The sequence below is a fragment of the Ananas comosus genome, linkage group 4 (genome assembly GCF_001540865.1).
Source record: "Ananas comosus cultivar F153 linkage group 4, ASM154086v1, whole genome shotgun sequence".
NCBI classification, from domain to species: domain Eukaryota; kingdom Viridiplantae; phylum Streptophyta; class Magnoliopsida; order Poales; family Bromeliaceae; genus Ananas; species Ananas comosus.
This window is the reverse complement of record NC_033624.1, coordinates 11,790,012-11,815,693: the sequence shown is the minus strand read 5'-3', so window position 1 is coordinate 11,815,693 and position 25,682 is coordinate 11,790,012. Positions and strand designations below refer to the sequence as shown.

General features: G+C 36.0%; 1 protein-coding gene across 6 annotated transcripts; it reads left to right on the top strand.

The window, feature by feature from the left end:
• On the top strand, nt 1–25,682 carry LOC109708866 (exportin-7). Of its 6 annotated transcripts, none has more exons than XM_020230756.1 (30): nt 1–172; nt 236–503; nt 1,540–2,180; nt 2,711–2,871; nt 5,751–5,816; nt 6,193–6,322; nt 6,433–6,542; nt 6,654–6,749; nt 7,035–7,158; nt 8,078–8,145; nt 10,275–10,361; nt 10,474–10,626; nt 10,710–10,805; nt 10,944–11,003; nt 11,250–11,371; nt 11,452–11,539; nt 11,759–11,863; nt 11,961–12,065; nt 12,145–12,197; nt 12,284–12,347; nt 12,442–12,576; nt 12,689–12,801; nt 12,872–12,965; nt 13,045–13,264; nt 19,628–19,758; nt 21,237–21,383; nt 21,585–21,713; nt 22,590–22,688; nt 24,446–24,484; nt 24,994–25,131. In XM_020230756.1, the coding sequence occupies exons 3-30, from the start codon at nt 1,940–1,942 to the stop codon at nt 25,129–25,131; spliced, it is 3,174 nt and encodes a 1,057-aa protein (XP_020086345.1). In that variant the 5' UTR covers nt 1–172; nt 236–503; nt 1,540–1,939. The 6 variants fall into 6 exon arrangements, with proteins under 6 accessions (XP_020086345.1, XP_020086347.1, XP_020086346.1 ...); XM_020230758.1 differs by having other exon boundaries at nt 1–503; nt 1,540–1,694; nt 1,820–2,180; XM_020230757.1 differs by having other exon boundaries at nt 1–503; nt 1,540–1,713; nt 1,820–2,180.

Below are 25,682 nucleotides of genomic sequence, written 5' to 3'. Positions count from 1 at the left end.
AATACCTCCAAACATCGCCAAATTTACGCCCCAATGCCCCTCTCCGCTCCTCCCCCACCTGATTCGGGCCTTTATTAATCCTCTCACATAGAGAGATAGAGAGAGAGAGAGGAAGGGTGGAAGAGAGAGAAAGTAGAGAGAGAGAGAGAAAGAGGGTGTCGCGGAACCGAAGGTATCTCTCCCTCCCCAAACCGATCCCCGCACCTTTTGTTTACATGTAATCGCACTGTTTTAGGGTTTTGTTGGGGAGATTCGATGCGGGTTTCGACGGATCTCGGATCGAATTCTCGCTCGATTTCGGCGTTTCTTGGATTTGAGCTTGCCTCGATCGGTCCGGGCGCGGGAATTTGATCTTTTGGGGGAGTTTTTGGGATCTTTAATGGTGGATGATGCTGTGAAGGGAGGTCGTTGGATTCGAGGGCTTCGATTTGAAGTTCTTGTTCCGGATTTGTGTTGTGTTGAATCGGTTTGATTGGGGGATCGGTGCTTTGGGGATTCTTGAGGTATTTTTTTTGTGCATATGATCGGTAATGTGGGTGAATGGGTTTGTTCTTTATGTTGGTGTTGCGGCTTGAGGTCTAAGAAAGAGGCGATGAAGTATAGATTTGATCTTAGAAGCAACTTTGATGGAAAATCGTAGGATTTGAGGATCTATAGCTGCACAATACGAGAAGTATAATTAATGGGAAGCATTAATGGGAATGATGCGAATAATGGCATTGATTAACGTGGTAAAGAAACGGCATATTTGCCCGCGACCAAATGAGAATTTTTCTTGATTCACCTTTTGTGAACGCGCTAATAATAAAAGTGGGATATATAAGAGCCTCTTAGGCAGCTAGGCTGTATCGGTTTGGCATTCACTTTTCCAAATTAATCGAAGGAAGAAAATAGTAGCACAAAGAGTCCAAGAGAATGTTACAAAACAGAGTTTGGTTCCATGCTGTGATTAAGTATCTTGTTAGCACTTCCCTTTCTGAACCATCTAAAAGTATATAAACGGGCAGTTTAAGATACTATCCAAGGAGAGTTTGTAATTAGCCAAAGATTGATTTGTTGAGATAGTAAGAGATCGTAATTAGCCCAAAGATTGATTTCTTTGCAAAATAATGAGTGACAGCATTATATTGCAGTAAGAAGGGCAAATATTGATTAGGAGAAACATGCCAAAAGAATGAGGAGATGGAACTTTCTCTAAGCCCGAGGAAGGCTCTTTTAACTTTCGTGGCCAATTAGGCTTCTATGTGTTTATATCTTTTCAAATTGACAACTCCTAATAAACTTGCTCTGGTGTTTCAAAATGTTTGGATGAATCAATTAAATCGAAGCACTATCATGGACAATCTTATATTTGATATCATATCTTGGAACCATTATGTTAGTTTGAAATGTTTGTAGCGTTTATTGTCTGTCACTGTACTGTTAAACTTACTTTTTTTTTTTTTCAGATATATGAATGAGAAACCATCGTACATGTATTTATTAAGGTTTCTTGACTTCTCGCTAATTAATGTCAGGTTGGAATTTTTCATTTTGCAGATTTGGTGCTTCCTTCAGGCTCCAAGTTGTAGCTGAATTGGGGATAAACCCACTTGATCAGAGTTTTCTCTTGTGTCATTTAGCTTTGAACTTCTCTTCACAATGTGTATTATCGGCAAATATTGAACTGGAACTTTTATATTGTACTAATATATGTAATGCAACAGTGAAGTGGTACTATCATTTATTTCAACTTCTAAACTTTGTTGGTACTCTGATATTGTGTATGTGAACCAAGATTAACTTGGCCCTTCATGCTTTCTCGCTGAATTTGTGACAGCAATTTTGGAAATCGGTTGATCTTTATTCAATATTACGTGGGACGGAGGATCAGCTTGTGACATTTTTCTTGGGTTCTTGATCATCCAAAAGTTTGGTTATACTGGTTGTTTTCTCATCAATGGAGAGCTTAGCGCAATTGGAAGCCTTGTGTGAAAGGCTTTACACTTCTCAAGACTCAGCTGAACGAGCACACGCAGAAAATACCTTGAAATGCTTTTCTGCAAACTCTGATTACATTGTGCAATGCCAATACATTTTGGACAATGCGATGAACCCCTATGCTTTGATGCTGGCTAGTTCAAGTTTGTTGAAGCAAGTGACAGACCGCAGTCTTTCTTTACAATTGCGGCTTGATATCCGTAATATTCTATTTCTAGTTGTAGAAAGTAGCGTTGGATTTTATGTAAATCAATGCTTAGATTTTTGCCAATGTAGTTCGTTCATATATGCATATATACACATACATATAAATAGGTATATGCACCGTTCCTCCTATATATTTGGTTATTTGTTAATTTACATGCTATATTTTTCATTTCATAGTCTAGTAGCTTGTGCACTTTGTTCTCTTTATATTTTATGTTGCGTTGATGTAAATATTGTAGATAGTATGAACTATACATTATTGCTGTCTAATTCAATATCTTTAGACTTAAAATAGTTGGAATTTTAGCTGTTTGTTTTTATTCCTCTTGTCGATATTATAAAGTGTGAGCAGATTATGCCAACAATATTTTATTTCACCTAAATCTGCTCTTACGTTGCACGCCTGCGCCTATTTTTGTTTTCATTGATCCTTTCATCATTTAAATGAGAATCTCTTGCAGGAAAGCATCTTTTCAGTTCTTTTTCTATCTTCTAAATTGACCTATTTGTGATCTGTATGAAGGGAATTATGTGATAAATTATCTAGCTACGAGAGGGCCTGAATTGCAGAACTTTGTAACTGGATCTCTAATTCAGCTATTATGTCGAATTACAAAATTTGGGTGGTTTGATGATGACAGATTTAAAGATGTTGTGAAGGAGGCAATCAGCTTCTTGAGTCAGGTTAGCTCGATCTTTAACAATCAAGATTCTTTATGCTTTGTATTTTCAAATCTGTGTACATCTTGCGTCTATGAAGAATGCAAAATAATAAAGGTTTCCACTTTATTATATATTTACTCTATCTAGGTAATTCAAGTGTTTTTTTTTTATAACGTCTCTTTTACTATTTTTACATATGCATGTCATTCTCAAATATGAATAACTCATAATTGTAATTTTGCATAATTCATTCATTAACTGGCTATTCCGTAGTGTAGAACGAATACGGAAAAGCTTATAGTTCTGCTTTATTACCTCCTCCTTTTGTAAACCTATATTTTAACCAGCCAATTTTAAACTCTTGTAGTCATATCTTTGCTCTACACTTCATTGCTTTCAGCCGTAAAATAGATGTCTTCTTTTCTAGCTTCCTGCCTCCTGTCTTATCAACCAATGAGTGATTCTCTTCACTTTGCGCTTAAAAGGCTTGGTTCAACAATGCTTGGGTTAGGATGAGATGATTTGATCCTCACCGGTAAGGAGGTTTCATGTTTCTCTTGTTCACAGCCAAGTGTAGTAATGTGCTGGAACTTTTGATTGTATTAAGTTCAAGAGAGGAAATTGATGAAAGTCAAGTGAAAAGGCTTTAGGATCTGAAACTGAAACAAATTGCCTTGCAATGCACTGGGTGACCTGGATCCATCTTAGAGTAGCAAGTTGTTCTATGCTCAAATTTCTGGCGGTTCACTCTATAGCATTCCTAATTTCAGTTCAGAAATTGCACCATTTTTGCTTCCCGAGTTCAAGAGGTTCTTGATGAATCTCGTTCTGTATTATAAGAACCTGCCTAAGTTAACATGACTTGTCTTATCATTATGGTAAAATCGTAAGGAACTAGTTGAATTGAAAGCCGAGGTTTTAGAATCTTTTTCAAACTCACTGTGAACTTCTTCTTCTAGATCTTTCAGTCAAGGATTTAAGTGCCGCGGCACGGGGTCTTGTTGGAAACTTGCTGGCATGGTGCGTGCCGGGCTCTGCCGGTGTGTGCCGGTAACAAAAAATACATGGGTGCCGATACATAATGACATAAAATATTTTTTTTTTTACAAATAAAATATTCTAAACTGTTTATTATGTATCGCTATCAAATCTATTGAATTTTATTGAGAAAATTACTTACTAATTCAAAAAATAGAGGGTTTCAAGCCGTGTCATTGGCATGGGGGTTGTATCGTGCCGATATCTTGTTGGCACGATACAGCATAGTAGATACGGTCCGTGCCGATAGACACTTCAATCCTTATTTTCAGGTATAAAGTATAATGTGGCTCTTATGTTTTTTTTTCCCTTATGTTTTTCTCTTCTTGTTGCCAAATTCTTTTCCTTTTTTTGGTTTCAGTAGTTGCGTGTTTATCTTTAGTTTTCATGTATATTTTATTGCTACCAGGAGGTCTTCTATGCCCTCTTTATCTTCTCCTTTTTTTTGGAATAAATTGCACTTGTCCCCAAACTTCAACCAACCTTTACTTTTGTTCTCAAACTTGTAAGTTGGACATTCGGCAGCCCAAACTTTTGAAAGTATTTCACTTTACTCCTTTTCCTCATTTAGACATTTACTATTAGAGAAAGAATAATTGTCTATGGTGGGTGGATCCGTGTGTCCACGCACCACACTTCTATTGGTCACCGATCCAATCTCATATGTAGTTCTGTACCACCCTCTCAGTTGTAGCCTTGTCTCCGGTTAGAAATTGAGCATGGTAGGGATGGATGGAGGGCCATGCAATAGGTGTAGGGAATAAATTCCTCTAAGACCAGGAGAAAAATGATGCACTTCAAAAAATTTGGTGTCAAATGTCCAACCTAAGAGTTCAAGGACCGGAGTGGAAACAGTGAAACCTTAATATAAGTTCAGGGGCTAGTAGTGCACTGTAATCCCTTTTTTGGCTTGTATGTGTTTTACTTACTATTATATCACCATTTTTTTCCTGCTTGATCTGGAAGTGGTCTTAAAATTGCTTATTCCATGAGGGATTGTTAAATTTGAACTCTACTTGGTGAATTCTAGTTATCGTTGTACTATTGCAAAACTTTGGATTATCATCATCGTCACGGTATTATCAAGGATTAGTGTGCCTGATATCTTTAACATGCTGATAAATAGGAGGTATAACATCAAACTTTGTGTGATAGAATAAACATGAAAATGCATGACTACAGGGAAAGCTAATTATGGCTTTGTAAAACCAAACTATAGTTTGTGAGATATATCTGTCAGCTTCATGTATGAACTGTCTTGTACCCATAACCTGTCTTTTATTGATAAAAAAAAATGTTTCTTATATGACTATTGAATGCCCATGCATGTTTCTATTTGTTTCTTAATGTTCTGTTTGGACAGAGAAAAAAAGAAAGGGAGAAAAAAGGAAGTTGGGAGAGAAGATCGAGTTCTTTCAATTTGACTTGAACTTTAGGGTAGAAAGGAAGAGAAGAGGAGAAAAATTTGAGCCCCATTATATTTCCTCTCTGAATGTGAAGAGAAAGGAAGAAAATAAAATAACAGTATGAAAGCTCATTTTTTTCTTCTTTTCTCTTCGATATTGGTAAGGATCTTGATAATGCCATTGAGTGTGGGTCAATCTGAGTCTGAATTAAGTGTGGTTATGTCAGTTCCTTTCTAGTCTCCATTTCTAATAGATTGTGTAATAAATAGCAATTGGATGTCTAGAATAATTGGTATTTTGATGATTTCTTGCCCTGTTTTTTGTACATTGCCCTATATTTTGTACAATTTGCCTTCCAGAACTAACTCTATGGTGGCTTTGCAGTTTTTTATTATGTAAGAGATCAAACGGTAATATTTGTGCTAACTTTTATGTCTTTGTTGATTTCATTATCAGGCAAGTCCAAATCATTATTCCATTGGTTTGAAGATATTAAATCAGCTGGTATCTGAAATGAACCAGGTTAGCCTTACTGAAATATCATGAGTTCAATTTACTTTACCTCTTGGAGGCGCTTGATATTATTATTATCAGATAAATGTAGTGCATCTTGTGTGCACACGCACCATTGTCCACATGTGCTTGCCTGGGTGTGTAGGTGTGTGTTTGTGGGGAGGCATGTGCATTGGGATGGCTGTGGGGTCATGAGTTATGAATTATTTGTTTATTTATTTTAATGGATCAGGCTGTATATTACATATAGGGTCAGACAAATTACGTGCAATTTTTAGCTTGTAGTTTTCCTCTAGCTTGAACTTATGTTATTCATTATAATGCTTGTCAATTAACGCATCACTTGTCAATTAACGCATCACTTACATGGTCTTTCACTTGCCAGCCAAATCCAGGAATGCCTTTGACACTCCATCGGAAGGTTGCTTGCAGTTTCAGGGATCAGTCGCTTTACCAGATCTTCCAAATTTCTCTAACTTCACTGCATCAACTTAAAAGTGATGGGACTATGCAAGGTTTTGTATATGGTCTACTATGTTAGATTGTTACACTTTAGGGCCTTTAGGGCATCTTTCCTGATGATCATTGCAATATTATTATATATGCTTTATCCATGCCAACGCAGTTCCTGATCTGTTAAGGCAGTATATTCTTTCACTTGCTTTGCGGTGTTTGTCTTTCGATTTCATTGGAACCTCATTAGATGAAAGCTCTGAAGAATTTGGTACTGTGCAGGTACTCTATTGTTTCATGCTCTTTATCTAAATCAATTATGGCTTTACTTTTTCCTTTTTTTTTTCTTTTTTTTTTCCATTTTTGTTCGTACATATTTCTGGTTTCGTGCAGATACCATCTTCGTGGAGACCACTCTTACAAGATCCTTCCACCCTTCAGATTTTCTTTGATTTCTATAGAATCTCCGAGCCTCCACTCTCTAAAGAGGTATATATTGTTAGAATTTTAAGATGATTACTACTTTGTGGAGAAATTTTGACCAGTGAAGTTGATCGACTACATATTCTGTGATATCGTTTAGCCTGGGTGATAATTTGTCGTCATATTTGACGTTATATCTCTTCATTCCTGATTTGATTGGAATTTCTATGAAATTTAGGATATCATATGGCTTATTAAATGTTATCACTCATTTCCCATTCTTTTGCATTTTCTTGAGTACTTTGTATTTCTTGAAAATCTGATTTCACATATTTATCTTTTTTTTTTAAGGCTTTGGAATGTTTGGTGAGACTTGCTTCAGTAAGGCGGTCCATATTTGCGGATGATCCTGCAAGGTCTCAATTTCTGTCTCATCTAATGGCTGGCACCAAGGAGATACTCCAAACAGGCCAAGGTTTACCTTTTGTGGGAACTTATTCCCTATTTTCTCCAGCAGCTGCTAGGACTAGATTAGTTAGTTCAGTGTTGCTAGATAATCTTGGAAATATAGATCCTGCCAAAAAGTTTTGCAAATGAATGTGGCACTGTGGCATTTGTACCTTGGGTTGTTCAGTATGACTGCAATGAATAGTATACATGTGACATGATTTTCCTGATCATGAGTTATTGGTAGCTGTAGATTAATCTGTGCATTTACTGCTTTTCTTTGACCAAATGGCTGCTATTTTCTCTTTGTAAATACGAGACCTGCGTCTATTAAAGAGTTAGCTTTCTACATTTGCTTCCATCAGAAAGAACGCAAACTGATGTTGTGAAACCTGTTCCACTATGATAGCTTTACTATGAATCTTGGGCGAATAGTTTGCACTGCATGGAAAAGCAGAAAAGCAGAACGTGACTTCGGTATGCTAACTATTGGGCCATAGAATCTGCCAATTTAACTACCACCCAAATTGCTCCTTGAAGTGCTTGCGTGATTTCATTTGTTTGTCATAATTGCCCTTTGGATATAAAGTCTAGGTAATTGAGTTTTTTACTAAAGCTTTTAAGAATGAAGTGCGCGTGCACACCTCTGTTTTCTGGTATCCCTGCCATATCATATTCTTCTCAAGTTTTGCCCTACCTTTCCATACTTAGTAGTGTCAATTCTTTGTAGTTTTGCTAAAACTTTTCTAACACTTATAAACAAGATATGAGAGAATTACTGCCTGAAACTGTAGGATTGAAGTTTTATTATGTACATAAGAGCTGTTAAATATTAGAGCTGTTGCATATTAGATGCTTATGTTGTTTGTTATATGAATTATATGTACTTTTTTGTGCCACTTACCAATTCTTTTCAATCTAACAACGTACACAATCTCTTTTCTTAGGCCTTGCTGATCATGACAACTACCACGAATTTTGTCGCCTGTTAGGGCGTTTCAAAGTGAATTATCAGGTGATCTGTTGTTATACTTCACCAAATAAACTTTTGTCTTTTTGCAGAGTATAATTATTTTGATATTCTTAATCACGTAAATTTCCTTATAAGTTGGCAAAAATAATCACAATAAAGTGCAAGGTAATTTCTTGTGGTCAATATTTTGGAAGGTTAATTATACAAATGTGTCAATCAATAGGTGATGTGCAAGATATAACTTAAGTACGTTCTTGATAATAATTAAAATTAAAATTTATATTTTTATTTATTTTATGTCTCCTATTCTTAGTTACATTAACATAAACTTCGTCTAGTGAGGACTACAATAATTTATGTGGTAATTTTTCCTGTAAGTTGCGCCCAAGGTTTTAAGTACCCGCCGGCACGGGCCGTATCCACCGTGCCGTACCATGCCAACAAGATACCAGCACGATACAAACCCCGTGCCGATGGCACAGCTCAAGACCCTCTATTCTTCAAATTAGTAAGTAATTTCCTCAATAAGGTTCAAAAGATATGATAAAAAGACATAATAAATAGTTAGAATATTTTGTTGCTAAAGAAAATAAATATTTCATGCTATTATGTTTCGGCACACAAGAATTTTTTTGACCGGCACGCCTCGACACGGCACGACTCGGCACGCACCGTGCCGTATCGTGCAGGCAAGTTTCCGGCACGACCCCGTGCCACGGTACTTAAATCCTTGGTTGCGCCTATATGTCTATATGCACATCGCAAAAGTAGGGATTTGCACTGAAGTACTTCGTAACTATGAGATTTACCTATAAATCCATATAGAAGTTTGGAATTCATCTGAACTCTCTAAAATTGTGATACTGCTTATGGATTAAATATTGCATATGGATTAGATACATCATCTATCTGGAAGGTTAGACATATAATTTCACTTTCTGAGAATCTCTAGCGCATTTTGGGGGGCATGCCTTTTAAGGTACCTCTCTAGTTCAATGCTAGACAGGAAATTCTGTACCTTTGTGCTTTCAGCATACAAAATGTTAATATTGTAGAAGTACATCAATATATTATCATCAAGCCATTTATTCTTTTGTTGCAGAATTACTTTTCTAGTTTCCTTGCACCATTATTGTAAGTGTAAAACCTTTGGACAAATGTGTTCTAACATTCCTGATGCAATAATGATTTCCTGTACTTTGGTTTAATTTTTTAATTGATGTTGGTCATTTAAAATCTGGTATTTTCTTTCTTTACACACTTTCTTTGATTAAGGCCTTCCTTTGAAGGAGTTCACATGTTCTTGCTAAGCAATGAGAATTATATCCACTCACAGAATCGAATCTTGTCTGGTTTTTCTTTTTCTTTTTGTTGTGTATAGAGCAAAAATGATGTAAGTTTCTGTTTGAGAAATCGACGACTTATTCCTATCTCTTTTACATGCATGCTTTGTTGATTGCTTGATTGTGACGTTCAATGTCTTTGAGTTACTCTGTTTCATGTTCTCTTCTTCCAGTCGATAAATAAAAAGAATGGCAACAATAATAGTGCATTAGAACTATTAGCTAGAGGTCTTTTGGCTTTTATTTACGCCGTGATGGCTGGTGCTCCTAAGATCATAACAGCAATGCTGTGAGTCCGTGACAAAAACAAGATATGTTGCATGTACCTCCTTAGCAATCAACAAAAGGAACATGCAGCATATTTACAGAAATAGATAATTTTAGGCGCAATAGAACGGAATGTTGTTGCTGGAGTGTGTGAACCTTCATAGATACTAGGACCGCACATATGGAGTCAAAAGATTGGTTGACTCAGAGGATTAGAGGGGTTTTCTTTGCAGCCCGAGAGATTGAATAGATAGGGCCCCACAAATTGTTAATTCACTGTGAAGTCTAGTTTGGAGCTTCTTGGGTGGGACAAAATACTCTATTAGAATCCTTAGTGACATTAGCTTACAGTTACCACCAGGAATTTGTCGAAGTTGCTATACTCCATTAATTTGTATATCATTTTAACAGATTAATGCCAGTCAAATTTAACTGCTGTTGTGAAGCTCTTATTCAGCTGCAACGCTGTAGTCTTGCAGCAGCATGAGTGATATAAAATATCAGAATGCTGGCTATGCACTTATGCTTATAATTGGTGGATATTTTGAATTGTATGTTCAGTTGTCAGAGCTTTTGAGTGTTGAAATATATGGTGAATGGATACGCTTAGTAGCAGAGTTCACAACAACATCGTTGCAGTCTTGGCAGGTTTGTTTCGAACTTTTTAATGCATATATCTTCAGTGTTTCACTGGAGCTGTTTTTTTTTCTCGTCTTTAGATTTCCTTTCAGCTGATGCCTTCTTACTTGCCTGTTTCTAGTGGGCCAGCAGTAGCATCTATTACCTTCTAGGTCTATGGTCAAGGTTGGTAACGTCCGTGCCTTATTTAAAGGGTGATACCCCAAGCTTGCTAGATGAAACGGTGCCTAAGATCACTGAGGGATTTATCACCTCTAGGTTCAATTCTGTTCAGGTATGAGCTTGTCCGTTATGTCGTACATGGGAAACAGTAAAGAATGGTGGTGGTTCTAACTATATTGGCCCTTGTCATTTCAGGCTGGTTATCAAGAAGACCTCTCAGAGAATCCTCTGGATAATGTTGAGCTTCTCCAGGATCAGCTGGAGTGCTTTCCTTATCTCTGCAGATTCCAGGTAGGCATTTCTTCGTTGTCTCACTGTTATATATACAGTATCTACCATGTATGTATTATTGGGTTTTCGACTGAAATTTTAAGATACTATCACCGATGTTTATTTTACTCATAATATTTTTTGTCATCTGTATTGCAGTATCAAAGCAGTAGTTTGTACATCATAAATATAATGGAGCCTATTCTGCAGGCTTACACGGTATACTATTGTTGTTCATACGGATGTCTAAATTGTCGAGTTCTTTTATTATAGTCTGGCCAGAAGTGCTTTTCTCAATGAAAGTGTCCCATTTCCCATTTCATTTCAGTTTTTTCTTTTTTGTTTTCTGTTGGGAGAGGGGAGTCAACTTCTGGAGCTACACTCTTGTTTCATCGAGTTTCTCACAAGTTAACTTTCCCTTACATTGAAGTTTATTATGAGCATCAAAATTTTTGGTACTTGCAGGAAAGGGCAAGGTCACAAGCTCCTGGGAATGTAAATGATCTTTCCGTGATTGAAGGGCAAATTGCATGGCTAGTTCATATAATCGCTGCTATTCTCAAGATCAGGCAGACTACTGGCTGTAGGTATGTAAAGATATTCTCGTCTGTTTCTATTAGTGACTATTGTGCATAACACAGAGCTATTTGTCTTAATTGCTTTGTAGCCTGGAGTCACAAGAGTTAATAGATGCAGAACTTGCTGCGCGAGTTCTACAGTTAATAAGTATAACTGACAGCGGATTGCATTCCCAGGTAAGAATGGAGCTTCTTTCATAGTGGCTACTACAAATTTAAGAATGAACTCTTGCGGTTATAATATTTCTGATAGTATTGTTTATTTGAGCTTTACGAAATGCATTCCTTATTTAATATTTTTTTCCCTCTGAAAAAAAGTAGATATGCAAATAACTCACAGGAACCGTAGTGCATATTGAAGGGTTCTGATATTGATTGTTAATGTCTTATTCACAGAGATATAATGAGATAAGCAAGCAAAGACTTGATCGGGCTATTATCACCTTTTTCCAGAACTTCAGGAAGTCTTATATTGGGGATCAAGCTATACATTCATCCAAGGTAGGTAGCATGAAGTGAAAAAAAAAGAAGTTTGATATTGTGTTTACATTTGAAATTTATTACATATATAGTATGATGCATTCTGTTTCTGTTGCAGCAGTTATATTTGAGATTATCTGAGCTTCTTGGGCTCCATGATCATTTAGTTCTACTCAATGTAATAGTTGGAAAAATTGCTACAAATCTGAAGTGTTATACCGAGGTGACAATTGCTATTTTGTCTTTGGATCTGTTTTCTAGCTTTGTGAGCTATTATTAAACTTCTTATAATTGCTTTTTAGTGTGAGGAGGTTATTGATCACACTTTGTCCCTTTTTCTGGAGCTTGCTTCTGGGTAAATAGTTGTCATTGATATTTTACCCTCAATGTTGTCTTTTTATTTGGTGTGTTACAATTCTAATTCCATAAAGTTGCTTGTAGTTATATGACTGGAAAGCTGCTGCTTAAGTTGGATAGTATAAAGTTCATCATTGGAAACCATACGGTAATTCCTTTTGCTCCTGATAATTTTTTCTATGTTGTTTCATCGTTATTTTTAATATACTTTGATAGGTTATAATTTTGATCTTCAAATGCAGAGGGAAAATTTTCTTTTTCTGGAAGAATACAGATGCTCTCGAAGTAGAACCACCTTTTACTACACTCTTGGGTATTTGATCTTTATGGAGGATAGCCCGGTTAAGTTTAAAACATCCATGGAGCCGCTTTTGCAGGTGCTCTATCAGATTGTTCATTGCTGTCAGATTGTTTCAAAAGGGGCCCTTCATTTGGACTCTGTTATTTCTTCCAATTCAAGTTATTTAAACATCTCTTGTGCTATTTCAGGTTATGATTAGATTGGAAGCAACTCCTGATGCTGCTTTCCGCACTGATGCTGTGAAATATGCGTTCATTGGTTTGATGAGGGATCTAAGAGGGATTGCAATGGCAACTAATAGGTACTTATTCTTGGTGTTTCTATAACAGTTTTAATGGAGTATGTTAGTGATGTTTTTATTTTTGGTTCAGTCGTAGGACGTATGGACTCCTTTTTGACTGGTTGTACCCAGCACATATGCCGCTACTCTTGAAAGCCATCTCACATTGGTCTGATGTACCAGAGGTAATTCTCATAATCTTGTCAAAGCAATTTGTCCTTGATTAGTTTTTCTTCTTAGTTTCTATTTAATCATTTCTTGCAGGTCACAACACCATTGCTGAAGTTCATGGCAGAATTTGTTCTAAACAAAGCTCAGAGGTTGACTTTCGATTCATCATCCCCTAATGGGATTCTTTTGTTCCGGGAAGTGAGCAAATTAGTTGTGGCTTATGGCTCAAGGATTCTATCTCTTCCAAATAGTCCAGATATCTATGCAACTAAATACAAAGGAATCTGGATCTCACTACTAATTCTTTCAAGGGGTAAGTCTAATATGTTACTTGTGCATGCATAATGTGAATTTTTCAATCACTGCATTTCAGTTAACCTGTGCTGTTTATCTTGTTGCACTAAATTCTCTGTATCTGACTGATGACCTGTGCCATTTGCATGTAATAATCCTATGAAATTTGTGTATGTTCATCTTTCCATTTTTGCATGGTTGCTTCTTTATTGACAATGTTTTACTAATGGGATGTATATTTATTTGTGATTTTTGCGGATATTCCGGTAATAATACCTATAGTTGTTGATATACTCCAAAAAGAAAATTTGTTTATAACTAGGACTGTCAACGAGTTGAACACGAGCGAGCTGGGACAAGCTCGTGTTCGGCTTGTTTAATAAACGAGTCGAACACGAGCTGACTCGTTATCGAGCTGAAAACTCTAGCACGTGTTCAACTTGTTTATTAATGAGCCGAACACGAGCTGGCTCTCGAACAACAAGTTAGATTGCCAGTCCTACTATTAGGTGAAAAGTTGGAGGAAAATTCAAAAACTAGAATCTTAATTTAATAATTGAAATTCACAAAACATAGGTTTCTTTACACTTGGATTGGCCTAAAATCTTAGTAAAAATTTGTAATATATATATATATATATACATATATATATATATATGTATATATATGTAGAGCAGGGCTGCTGTGCTCTCAGGAGCACAGAGCCCTTCGTGCTCCTGAGCCATTTTCGATGATGGGACTCCTGAATCGACAATCGGCTCCGTTAGACTTGATCTAGCGTATTTGAAGTTTCTAGAAAATAATTTTTGCGATTTTTCGATATCATTTTCCTAGCAATCGAAAGAATTCAAAATCAATAATTTTTAACGGCTGGAAATAAAAATCTTATAAAAAGTGGTGATATAGCACTAAAATTTTCGATTAGAAATATTGATTTTGTTGTAGATAGTATAAAGAATTTTCTATCAAAATTTCATCTGATTTGAATACTTCTACACCGTTAAAGTTGAAAACGGCAGATATCAACCATTAAAAATTATTGATTTTGAATCCTTTCGATCACTAGGTAAATGATATCCAAAAATCGCAAAATATATTTTCTAGAAACTTCAAATACGCTAGATCAAGTCTAACGGAGCCGATCGTCGATTCGAAAATTTCATCATCGAAAACGGCTGAGGAGCACGGAGGCCTCTGTGCTCCTGAGAGCACAGCAGCCCTGCTCTATATATATATGTATATATATATGTATATATACATATGTATATATATATGTATATATACATATGTATATATAGAGTCCGGCTACTATACTTTTATGAGTATTGGCTCCCTTATACTCATAAATTTCGGCCCTTAGATTTATTCCATTGATCATTTCCACCCGTTAGATCATACTATTCAACCAACTACCCACTCAACCCTAGGGATCACTATCATTCTAAGTAGGGACCACCATCATCCTAACCACACATCCCATCAATCAACAATTAAAAATTTATAAGTATAAGGGGGACTATACTCATAAGAGTATAGTAGCCCCGTCTATATATATATGGGGTAAATTGCATTGTTGCCCCCTGAACTTTTGGCGAAGTTTCACTTTACCCCTCGAACTCCTAAAATGGACATCTAACACCCTAAACTTTAATATTTCGTTCATGTTACCCCTTCTGTCAGTTTTCCGTCAAGCTCCGTTAACCGGAAACTAACGGAAGGGGTAAAACGAATGAAATATTAGAGTTTAGGGTGTTAGATGTCTATTTTAGGAGTTCGGGTGGTTAAGTAAAACTCGCCAAAAGTTCAGGAGGTAGCAGTGCAATTTACCCCGTAGGACTCTTGACTATAAATTATTTTATTACAATATGTTACTTATGGATTGACTACTAACCCTCAAGTTAGTGATCATGCTTGATTTTGAATTTATATATATTTTTTATCCTACAATAAATTATACCATAATTTATCCTACATTTTATTGTAATAAAATAAAAGCGAAAGAAATGAATTAGAGTGGCTTAAAGATAAGAAAAGTGTGATACTAACTACCTACGATGCTCGAACACTCTACTGTCCTGGTGTACTCGCTAAGATGATTGATTTACAATAGGTGTCCTCATTCAGATATAGAGATTTTAATTCTCAGTTAATTTTCTGTAGTACTCGTTTGTCCCGTTTATCTTTAGAAGCATTGTTCTAAAAAATACACTTATTTCCTATGAAATTATGCAATGTAATTTTATTGTAGCCTAAAATAAAATTTTTGTACTTTATTTCAGTCAATTAGAAATTTTTAATATAAAAATATAAAATAATATTTTATAATCCTTTAGAACAATGCTTCTAAAGTATGATAAATTATAGTATGATTTATTTTAGAATAAAAAATATATATAAATTCAAAATCAAGCATGATCACTAACTTGAGGTTTAGTAGTCAATCCATAAGTAACATATTATAATAAAATAATTTATAGTTGGGGTAAATTTCATTGTTACGTTACACCCTGAAATTTTGGCGAGTTTCACTTAACCCCCCAAACTCCTAAAATAGACATTTAACATTCTAAACTCTAATATTTCATTTCTTTTACCTCTTCCGTCAGTTTTCGGTTAACGGAGCTTGACGGAAAACTGACGGAAGGGGTAACATGAACGAAATATTAGAGTTTAGGGTGTTAGATGTCCATTTTAGGAGTTCGAGTGGTAAAGTAAAACTTCGTCAAAAGTGCAGGGGGTAACAATGCAATTTACCCTATATATATGTATATAGTAGGTCTTGTGTGCTGTTGGGAGCACGGAGGCCTTCGTGCTCCTGAGCCATTTTCGATGATGGAGCTTCCGAATCGACTTGATCTAGCATATTTGAAGTATCTAGAAAATAAATTTTGCAATTTTTCGATATCATTTACCTAGCGATCAAAAGGGTTCAAAATCAACCATGTTTAATGGTTGATATATATCGTTTGCAAGTTTAACGATGTAGAAGTATTCAAATTCGATGAAATTTTGATAGAAAATTTTTTATACTATTTTCTGCAGATCAATATCTCTGATTGAAAATTTTAGTACTATATCACCACTTTTTGTGAGATTTTTATTTTCAGCCGTTGATTTTGAACCCTTTCGATCACTAGGTAAATGATATCGAAAAATTGTAACATTTATTTTCTAGATACTTCAAATACGCTAGATCAAGTCTAACGGAGCCGATCGTTGATTCGGAAGCTCCATCATCGAAAATGGCTTAGGAGCACGGAGGCCTCCGTGTTTCTAATAGCGCACAAGACCAACTCTCTCTCTCTCTCTCTCTTTCTATATATATATATATATATAGTCCGGCTATGGTGCTTGCAAAAGCACCAAGCACTTGGTGCTTGTAAATTTTTTACCGTTGGATCTACCTCTTTGATCATTTTCACCCATTAGATCATGCTATTCAACCAACCACCCACTCAACCCTAGGGGTCCCACATCATCCTAACCGCACATCCCTTAATCCAATAGCCAAAAATCTACAAGCACCAATAACTTGGTACTTTTAAAAGCATAGGAGCTCAATTCTCTCTCTCTCTCTCTCTCTATATATATATATATATATATATATAGAACTATGCTAGAATACTATTAATAGCTCCAAGTAATTGGTGCTATTAGGTTTCCAATCCTTGGACGAAGGGATGTGTGGTTAAGATTATAGTGGTCCCCTAGGGTTTAGTGGATGGTTGGTGGAATAGTATGATCTAAGGGGTGAAAATGGTCAAAGTAGTATATCTAACGACAGAAAACTTGGTAGCACCAAGTGCTTGGTGCTATTGATAGCATTGTAATGGACTCTCTCTCTCTCTCTCTCTCTATATATCTATATATATAAGGAAGAGAAGAGAGAGAGAGAGGAGAGAGAGAGAGAAGAGAGAGACTAGCTGGAGTGCTATTGAAAGCACCAAGGTGTTGGTGCTATAACATTTTTGGCTATTGAATCAACCCTAGTGATTCTTGCATCATCACAATGGTGAGTCCAACTAGTAATCATCATTATTGATTTTTGATTCAATGGCAAAAGGGTAGATTCGAGGGCTAAAAAATTTTGGTGCTTTTAGAAGCATTCTAGCTATATATTATATATATATATATTATATATATATATATATCCTAGCATAATGGTGCTTTTAAAAGCACCAAGCATTTGGTGCTTGTAAGTTTTTCACTGTTAGATCTATCCCTTTGACCAATTTCACCTCTTTGCTTACGCTATTCCACTAACCACCCACTCAACCCTAGGGGACCACTATCATCCTAACTGCACATCCCTTCACCCAAGGGCCGAAAACTACAAGCACCAATGACTTGGTGCTTTTAGAAGCATAGGAGTTCAATTCTCTCTCTTTCCCTCTCTCTATATATATATATATCACAGGAGTTCAACTCTCTCTCTCTTTATATATATATATATATAGGAGTTCAACACTCTCTCTCTCTCTCTCTCTCTCTCTCTCTCTCTCTCTCTATATATATATATATATATATATATATATATATATACACACACACACTATCAATAGCACCAAGCTATTGGTGCTATTAGTTTTTTAGCCCTTGGATTGAGAAATGTGTGGTTAAGATGATGTGGGCCCCCTATGGTTGAGTGAGTGGTTGGTTGAATAGTATAATCTAACAGGTAAAAATAATCAAATGGTTAAATCTAACGGTGGAAAACTTGATAGCACCAAATCCTTGGTGCTATCGATAGTATCCCAGATGGACTATATATATATATATAGAGTCCGGCTACTATACTCTTATGAGTATAGAGCCTCTTGTACTCATAAGTTTTTGGCTGTTAGATCTACCATTTAATTATTTTCATCCGTTAGATTATACTATTCAACCAACCACCCACTCAACCCTAGGGGGCCAACTATCAAACTAACCGTAACCACTCATCCTAACCGCACATTTTTTCATCTGAACGGCCGAAAAGTTATGAGTATAAAGAGCTCTATACTCATATGAGTATAGTAGCCCCAGCCTATATATATATATATATATATNATGTACATGAACACAGATGCCCTCTCTCTCTCTCTCTCTTCTATTCTGTTCTTATTTTAAAGAAAAAATATATTTTTTTTTTACTTTGTTAATATATATATATATATTATTCATTTTGTTTAACATAGATATAAATATGAAATAATTAAATTTTAAATTTAATTAACAAATTTATTATTATTTGTGCTAGAACCGATCGATTCTCCACTTTTATCAGTGATCACTGTATGCGCATCATGTATCATGCATACACGTTTACACCGAAGAGCACCATCAGTATACTCCATTCCTACAATAATTTTTTTTTTCAAAAAAAAAAACAATATTGTTCTAGCTAGCTAGCTAGGTGTTGACGTGTGGTTCTATGCTAGCTGTACGTACCTAGTCCTCTCATTGTCGGGGAAGGTCATTTAGGATTAATTAGCTAGTACTAGTACTTTAGCTCCGTTGTTGGGGATACTGTTACCTACGTAGAATCTATCAAAGTTTAAATTGAGAGTTCTATAACTTTTTATATCTCAAAACATTATTTATCCTTTTTTGATAGTGTTTTATATCATGTTGCTATGTGCCGCTGAGTGTGAGGATCCAAGGCCTATATATATATATATATATATATATATATATATATATATATTCGAGCTATATCGAGATGAGCACGAGCGAGCTATATCGAGCCGAACACGAGCGAGCTGACCCCAACTCGTGTTCATCTTGTTAAGATTTTCAGCTGAAAAATTCAGCTTGTGTTCAGCTCGTTTATTAAACGAGCGATTGATCTCGAGCTCGAGCTGAACAATGAGTTGGATTGTCAGCCCTATTTATAACCCTATAAATAGCCTACATCTGTGCTGATGCCCCTTTGATCACATTCTGTAACAGAACATAAGTATATTATCTAAGTGAAATGATCAATCTGTGCCAGCGCATGTTTGTCTGTATGTGTTTCTCATTGTTATTTTCCCCTTGGTTGGGGGGGTTGGGGGTTGAGTATCAGCAAATTCAATGTTTTTATGGCTATGTCGACTCAATGAATAACAAGCTTCAGTTGGAACTCTGTCTTTTCTGCACTCTCGTTGAGAATCAAAAGTGGTTCAAGCGATACTCTTTCTTCATTTTTGGTGCCGATATGCCCAAAAGGGTAAACGTATATGTTTTGCTAATTAGATGGCTGCATCATCTTATCTGGTTGAGTGGCTTGTTTGCATTCAATGTCTTGCTCCTCTGTTTTTGCATTTCTATTTTAAACTTTGTTACTTGATGTGATCTTTTCCCCTTACTATCTTTGATTATATTTCAGCTTTTATCTAATACTATGCATCCAACACAGCTTTCTCTGGGAATTACGCCAATTTTGGTGTTTTTGAACTATATGGTGATAGAGCGCTAGCAGATGCCCTTGATATCTCTCTAAAGATGACACTTTCGATTCCTCTATCTGATATTTTTGCATTCCGTAAGGTAATATGGGATTTAATTTGCATGAATTTATCGGTTTAATAGATTTTTTGATGGTTTTGTTAATAAAATAATGTAGAAGTGACTTTCTTCCCTAGGCTTTTAGGAGTCAGATTGGCTAAACTCCATGCATGTTGATAGCTATCTAGAAGATGCTTGTTACACTCTAAGCTATTTAGATTTCAGTTATAATTAGTTTTATATGGTTGCATCCTTTGATGTTCTGATGAGTGGTTACATTTTTTACGGTAAGGAGTGTACATACATGAATTCATATGTCATATGGAAAAATAGTTAGATTATAATTGTGCATGTAAGTGATGATATGCTCTAGAGTACATGTCCGTAATGCACAGAATTTTTCTATAAATCAGTCACAGCGGTTTGCCAAATGCTCAGATATTTGCAGTCTTCTTGTCTTATCAACTTTTTAGGTGTGTGCAAGTATTATTATTGCCAAATTGACCTGAATTCCGAAACATATGTACGCTGGTGTAGCACTTCTCTAGCAGTTTGATGAGCTTCCGGAACCATGTAGTGCTGTTAATTTGTATCCTCTTATCAGTTCACATGTCTTCAACATATTTCAAAGTAAAATATGTTCTTGTTGTATGTTGACCTTGGGCTCTGCTTTGTTTCTGTTAAAGTTCTCGAATGGACTAACTGATACATTTGTTTCTAATATCGAAACTATGTATGAGTTTCCTGTACTAGTCACCTCTATTCCATGTGCGGGCCATATCTTGGCAACTTTAAGGGTCATCAGGACTTGTCTTATCACTTATATCCTAGTTCTTTGACCTTCTGCTATCTTGAGCCCATCAAAATGAAATAGATTGTTTTTCTTGTGTCATATTTGTATTTTATTCTGTAGGCGTGATAGTATTTCATATGTGAACTAAAATTTCTATGGTTATGAATACCTTAGTTTTTTTTTTAAAAAAAAATCTATAGTTGGTTGCGTACATATACACTTCTTTTTGCATTTTGTTGCAATAGTTTTTTTTTTTTCCTGTTCTGTTGTTTTTTAGTCACAACTTTCAGAGTCGCCTATAAGATAATTTAAAAGACATCATTAAAGTTTTAAGTGGTTTAATTTCGCGCCCTTGTTTGTGGAAGAGAGTGGCAAGCTTGTGCCTAGCTGGCCTTTTGATGTCAGTATTGTTCATGTATTACTCTGTTGCATCTCTCTTCTACATTGTGATGAGGAGTGAGATACAATTATGTAGGCACTACAGAATGCGCTTTCTCTTGTTCAAACAACTTTATACTTTGTCGATATGAAATCATTGATAAGTAGTTACTCGTGACTCATTTGTCCTGTGGAGAGTAAGGCAAATCTTTGCTTAATAATGAGCTAAGATTATCATGCCTAGATGGCTCATTTGTCCTGTGGAGAGTAAAGCAACTTTATATTTGATTTCTGCTTTTTGTACATGAGATCGATCAGTTTGTATTTAACACCGCTCTCTCTTTGTCAGCTTACAAAAGCTTACTTCGCTTTTATGGAAGTTCTATTCAGCAACCATATTACTTTTATTCTAAATCTGGATACAAGCACTTTCATGCATATTGTTGGATCACTTGAATCTGGCTTAAAGGGTCTGGATACGGGTATTTCTTCGCAGGTATGTGGGTGCTGAATCTCACAATGCTGAAGCTAGTATTGTAATTATAGTCTTTAAAGATCGATTTTTTCTCATTATTTATATATGCATCAGGTTAGCTTTCCTTAGGAATGACTATAATGATTTTCAGAATACCAAGAGAAATTTATCTTTTTTTACTTTATTCGAGCTGTGCCTTATATTAGTAAACCTCGCCTGTAGTGTGCATCTGCTGTTGACAACCTGGCTGCGTATTATTTCAACAATATTACGGTAGGAGAGGGTAACCCATCAACAGCTGCAATGAATCTCGCTCGACATATCGTAGAGTGCCCCAATTTATTTCCTGAGGTTGGTGTCCTCATACCTATTATTCATATGGCTTAGTGCTACAATTTTAATTCATGAGAAATTAAATTTCTTCTGTGTTATTTTTTCTTTTTTTTTTGTTTACAATTTTGATGCCAGTGTAAAATGTTGTCTTCAATTATTCTTTATTCAACAAATGTGCAGAGGCTTGAGAACCGAGCTGTGATACTTAAATTCTTGATATTAAATGATTCCTTTTGGATTAGACTCATTTTGCTGTTTGTAGTTTTCTGTTGAGTTGTTTGAAGTTTTTCTGGAGTAGAGTAGAGCTTAACAACCTTAATCGTTTTCCGAGCATCCGATATTGATCAGCCTTACACACGAGAATCATCAGCCCTCCATTTTTCTTTCCTTCTCTTTTTTTTTATTTTTTTCTCCTTTTTCTCGTCCAATTAGGAGTTTATAAACATGTCACCCTTGTTACTTTAGCGACTAAATTAGCATCAGCTTGCCTTTTCTATGGATACAAATTAATTGCAAATATCTTATTTGCTATCTTCTACCATGTTATCATTTGGTCAACTAACTAAAACTGTTAAAAATGACCATCAAGAAACTAAATGTAGCTGATTTATTTATGGGAGACAGGTTTTGCAGTTTCAAATACCAATAACAAGATGTGTTTTGGCCATATAATGTTCAACTACATTAAATTGCCTTGTGGACTTCATTTACTTCCTAGAGAAGGGGAATGCCTTTCCGGATCTTGTGTAGGATTGCATGTATAAGAAACAAATCTACAATGTTGAAAATATCTCCTTCAACACCCCCCCCCCNCCTCCCTTTCAGCAGTATTTTTGTGCTTTTCTTCTTTGTCCTTTGTTCTTATCAAGTATTAACTGCAAGATTTTGCGACAGATACTCAAGACCCTGTTTGAGATAGTCTTATTTGAAGACTCAGGGAATCAATGGAGTCTTAGCAGACCTACGTTGAGCTTGATTCTCATCAGTGAACAGGTAAGAGTTCATTGCTGTATAGCTTGCACCAACTATCATGAAATAGATGGCCTACAAATTACAATCAATAATCTCCCTGTCAAATATGGAGAACTTTTGCTCTTAGTTTTATTTTGTTGCCTTACTTCATTGCTATCTTGGTAGTAATAATATGACCCTGCGTGACCAATAATGATCCATGGACGTACCAAAATTCTTACTATCTTAGTGTTGATGTCATGTGGAAGACATTTTCTACTTAAAACTCTTTATGGACATGTGTCTGTCGCGTATTCAGATGATATATACATACATTGCTTGCACTAAACAGCGACTAGGAAAGATCTCTTTTGTACTCGGCCAACCTTCTAGGATTCATAAGAATTTGATAAACATGGATTGTTATGTTATTTATTTGTTTCGTAGTTTTGTTGGCCACCTTTACTAATACGATGATTTGGTAGGATATGGAGGTTCATGTCTTCTTTTTCTACTTTAATCCCTGGTTTTGATCTCTTAATAAATCCCTAGTAATAACCTCCATTCATCCATAACATAACCGCATGGATGGGGGACCTCTAGACTCTAGAGGCTATCTGCTAGTACCCTGAGAAAATGTAAGTAAGTATGGTACCTTCTACAGGTGATAAAATATTAAAAAAAAAATACTGTAGAGAAGAATACATCCTTGTTTTATCAGAGTTGCGAACGCTCCATCTCCGAGTTGTATCTTGTTCGTGTTTGGTATCGTGTGTCCATTCAACATAGTTGAACAATGTAGGATCCAGGCTCAAATGAGAAAGGAAAGAAAACTTACTTGCATGGATTTAAGTACCATGGCACAGGATCGTGCCGGAAACTTGCTTGCACGGCACGGCACGGTGTGTGCTGGGCCGTGCTGATGCGTGCCGGTCACAAAAAATACATGTGTGCCGACACATAATGGCATGAAATATTTATTTTTCTGTAGCAACAAAATATTCTAATGGCTTATTATGTATCTTTATCAAATCTTTTGAACTTTATTGAGAAAATTACTTACTAATTTGAAGAATAGAGGGTTTTGAGCTATGCCATCGGCATGGGAGCTGTATCGTGCCGATATCTTATTGACACGATACGGCACGGTAGATACGGCCCGGCCGATGGGCATTTATATTCTTGCTTACTTGCCTCTTTTCTACATTGGGAGATTCTCTTTTATGGGAAAGTGATAATATTTTGCACAAAACGTCAGAGGCTTAGTATTTTGCAAGAAGCACCCATGGTTTTTGTCGCCTGTTTTGTGGAAATTAGTTTCTACTGTGTTATCTTCATATAAGCTGTTTGAAGATGGCCTTTTTTCTTTTCTTTTCTTTTTTTTTGTAATCTTGTCAATATTCTGCTTTAGTTCCATGAAAGTGTAGAACATTTTTTTGCCACTTGTCCTTGTTGCGATTTACGTTGATGACTCCTTCAACGATTTCCCGCTCTATTACTATGGGAAGTAGAAGAAAAGGGATACAACACCTTGTTTAACTCAAGTTATCCTCTTTTTGTAGGAAATGAAAAGCTAATATGAAGAACATCTTATGTTCCATCACTTTTTCTCGACGTTTTTTGGTTGCATCATTGTTACATGTCCTGTATATGCAAGCTGTGCAATCCTTTTATCAATGCCTTCCTATTATGTTTCTTATGAAACCATCGTCTCAAACAATGTCCTTGTATGCTCTTCCAAGTACTTTGCTTCTTCTTTCACCTATATCTTCTTATTAACTTTTTGTTTGCTGCTGCAGATGTTTAGTGATATAAGAGCTCAAATTTTGGCTTCTCAGGTTAGCACAAACTTCAACCTTCTTTTTCGTGCCCCTTTTCTATCTTGGGGTACAAAGGCTTTTTTTCTTTTTTTTTTTTTCTTTTTTTAAATACAAATTCTAGGTGAGTGGATGCGTTGGTAGAGAGACTTTTTTATTTTTGTCATTGTCGATTAGCTCTTTGATGTGCTCTAGCCGCATGAGAAATGGCATCTTCTGCAAAAAAAAGCTAAGAACTCATTTCTTTGTTGGCAAACGATCCCCGTAGATGTATAGATTGCTAGTAATCCATAAATCTACTGATGGGTCCACCAGGACACTGTCGCATTGTATTTGTGTTTAATGAAAAACATAAAAAAAAACAGTAGCAATACCTAATGAGGCCTATATATCCAATATCTTTAGCCTTTTGCTCAAGTATAACTGGAAGTTCCTGTGGAATCAGGTGCCATCTAAGATATTTTTGATGAATTGCCTTTTTGCTGAATGTCGCTATTCCAGATGCTGACTTATTTCTTGACAACTTGCAGCCTGCAGACCAACAACAACGTCTCTCACTATGCTTCGATAAACTGATGGCTGATGTTACGAGGAGTTTGGAATCGAAGAACAGAGACAAATTCACTCAGAACCTCACAGTTTTTAAACATGAATTCCGTGTCAAATAGTGCTACCGAACCTGGCATGATCTTTGCCTTTGATTTGTAAATACCCAGCCTCGTTCCATTTTTTGACTCCTGAAGGGGACAGCACTTTGTTATACTAACAGTTCATGATGCTTTGACTGGGATTGGATTTTTGTTGGAGGAATGGTTTTGGGAGTGGTCGATTGCTGTGATCGAGGAGAAAAAGGAAAATAGATTGGTGACTTAGTGATGTTGCTGAGAGGTGTTTTTGTTGTTAAAAATCTCTCTCATCATTTGTTGTGGTTTTTTTCCAGTGGGAATGAATATATGCTGGGGAGCATACATTGTTAGTTTGTACAGCAAGATTCTAAAAGTTGCTGAAGGTGGGATAGCTGTTTGTTCCTCTGGTTCTAATTATGAGGAAAATGGCCATATCCCAGCTGTCTTGATTCTTTTTCTTAGATAGGGAAACGGTGTAAAAGAAGCAAAGGTGTAAATTGATACTCCCATGGTTGTGTCTCAATTGTGTACATTAACTGTGTCGTTTTTAGCTCTGTTATTTTGTATTTGTTAATTGAGTATTATTTTTTTTT

Bases quoted from the DNA above. Each gene is read 5' to 3' on its own strand.
- LOC109708866 (XM_020230754.1), top strand. From the start codon at position 1,940: ATGGAGAGCTTAGCGCAATTGGAAGCCTTGTGTGAAAGGCTTTACACT. The intron at 5,817-6,192 runs GTTAGCCTTACT...TTCACTTGCCAG, and splicing joins TGGTATCTGAAATGAACCAG to CCAAATCCAGGAATGCCTTT. The intron at 13,265-19,627 runs GTAAGTCTAATA...CATCCAACACAG, and splicing joins ACTACTAATTCTTTCAAGGG to CTTTCTCTGGGAATTACGCC.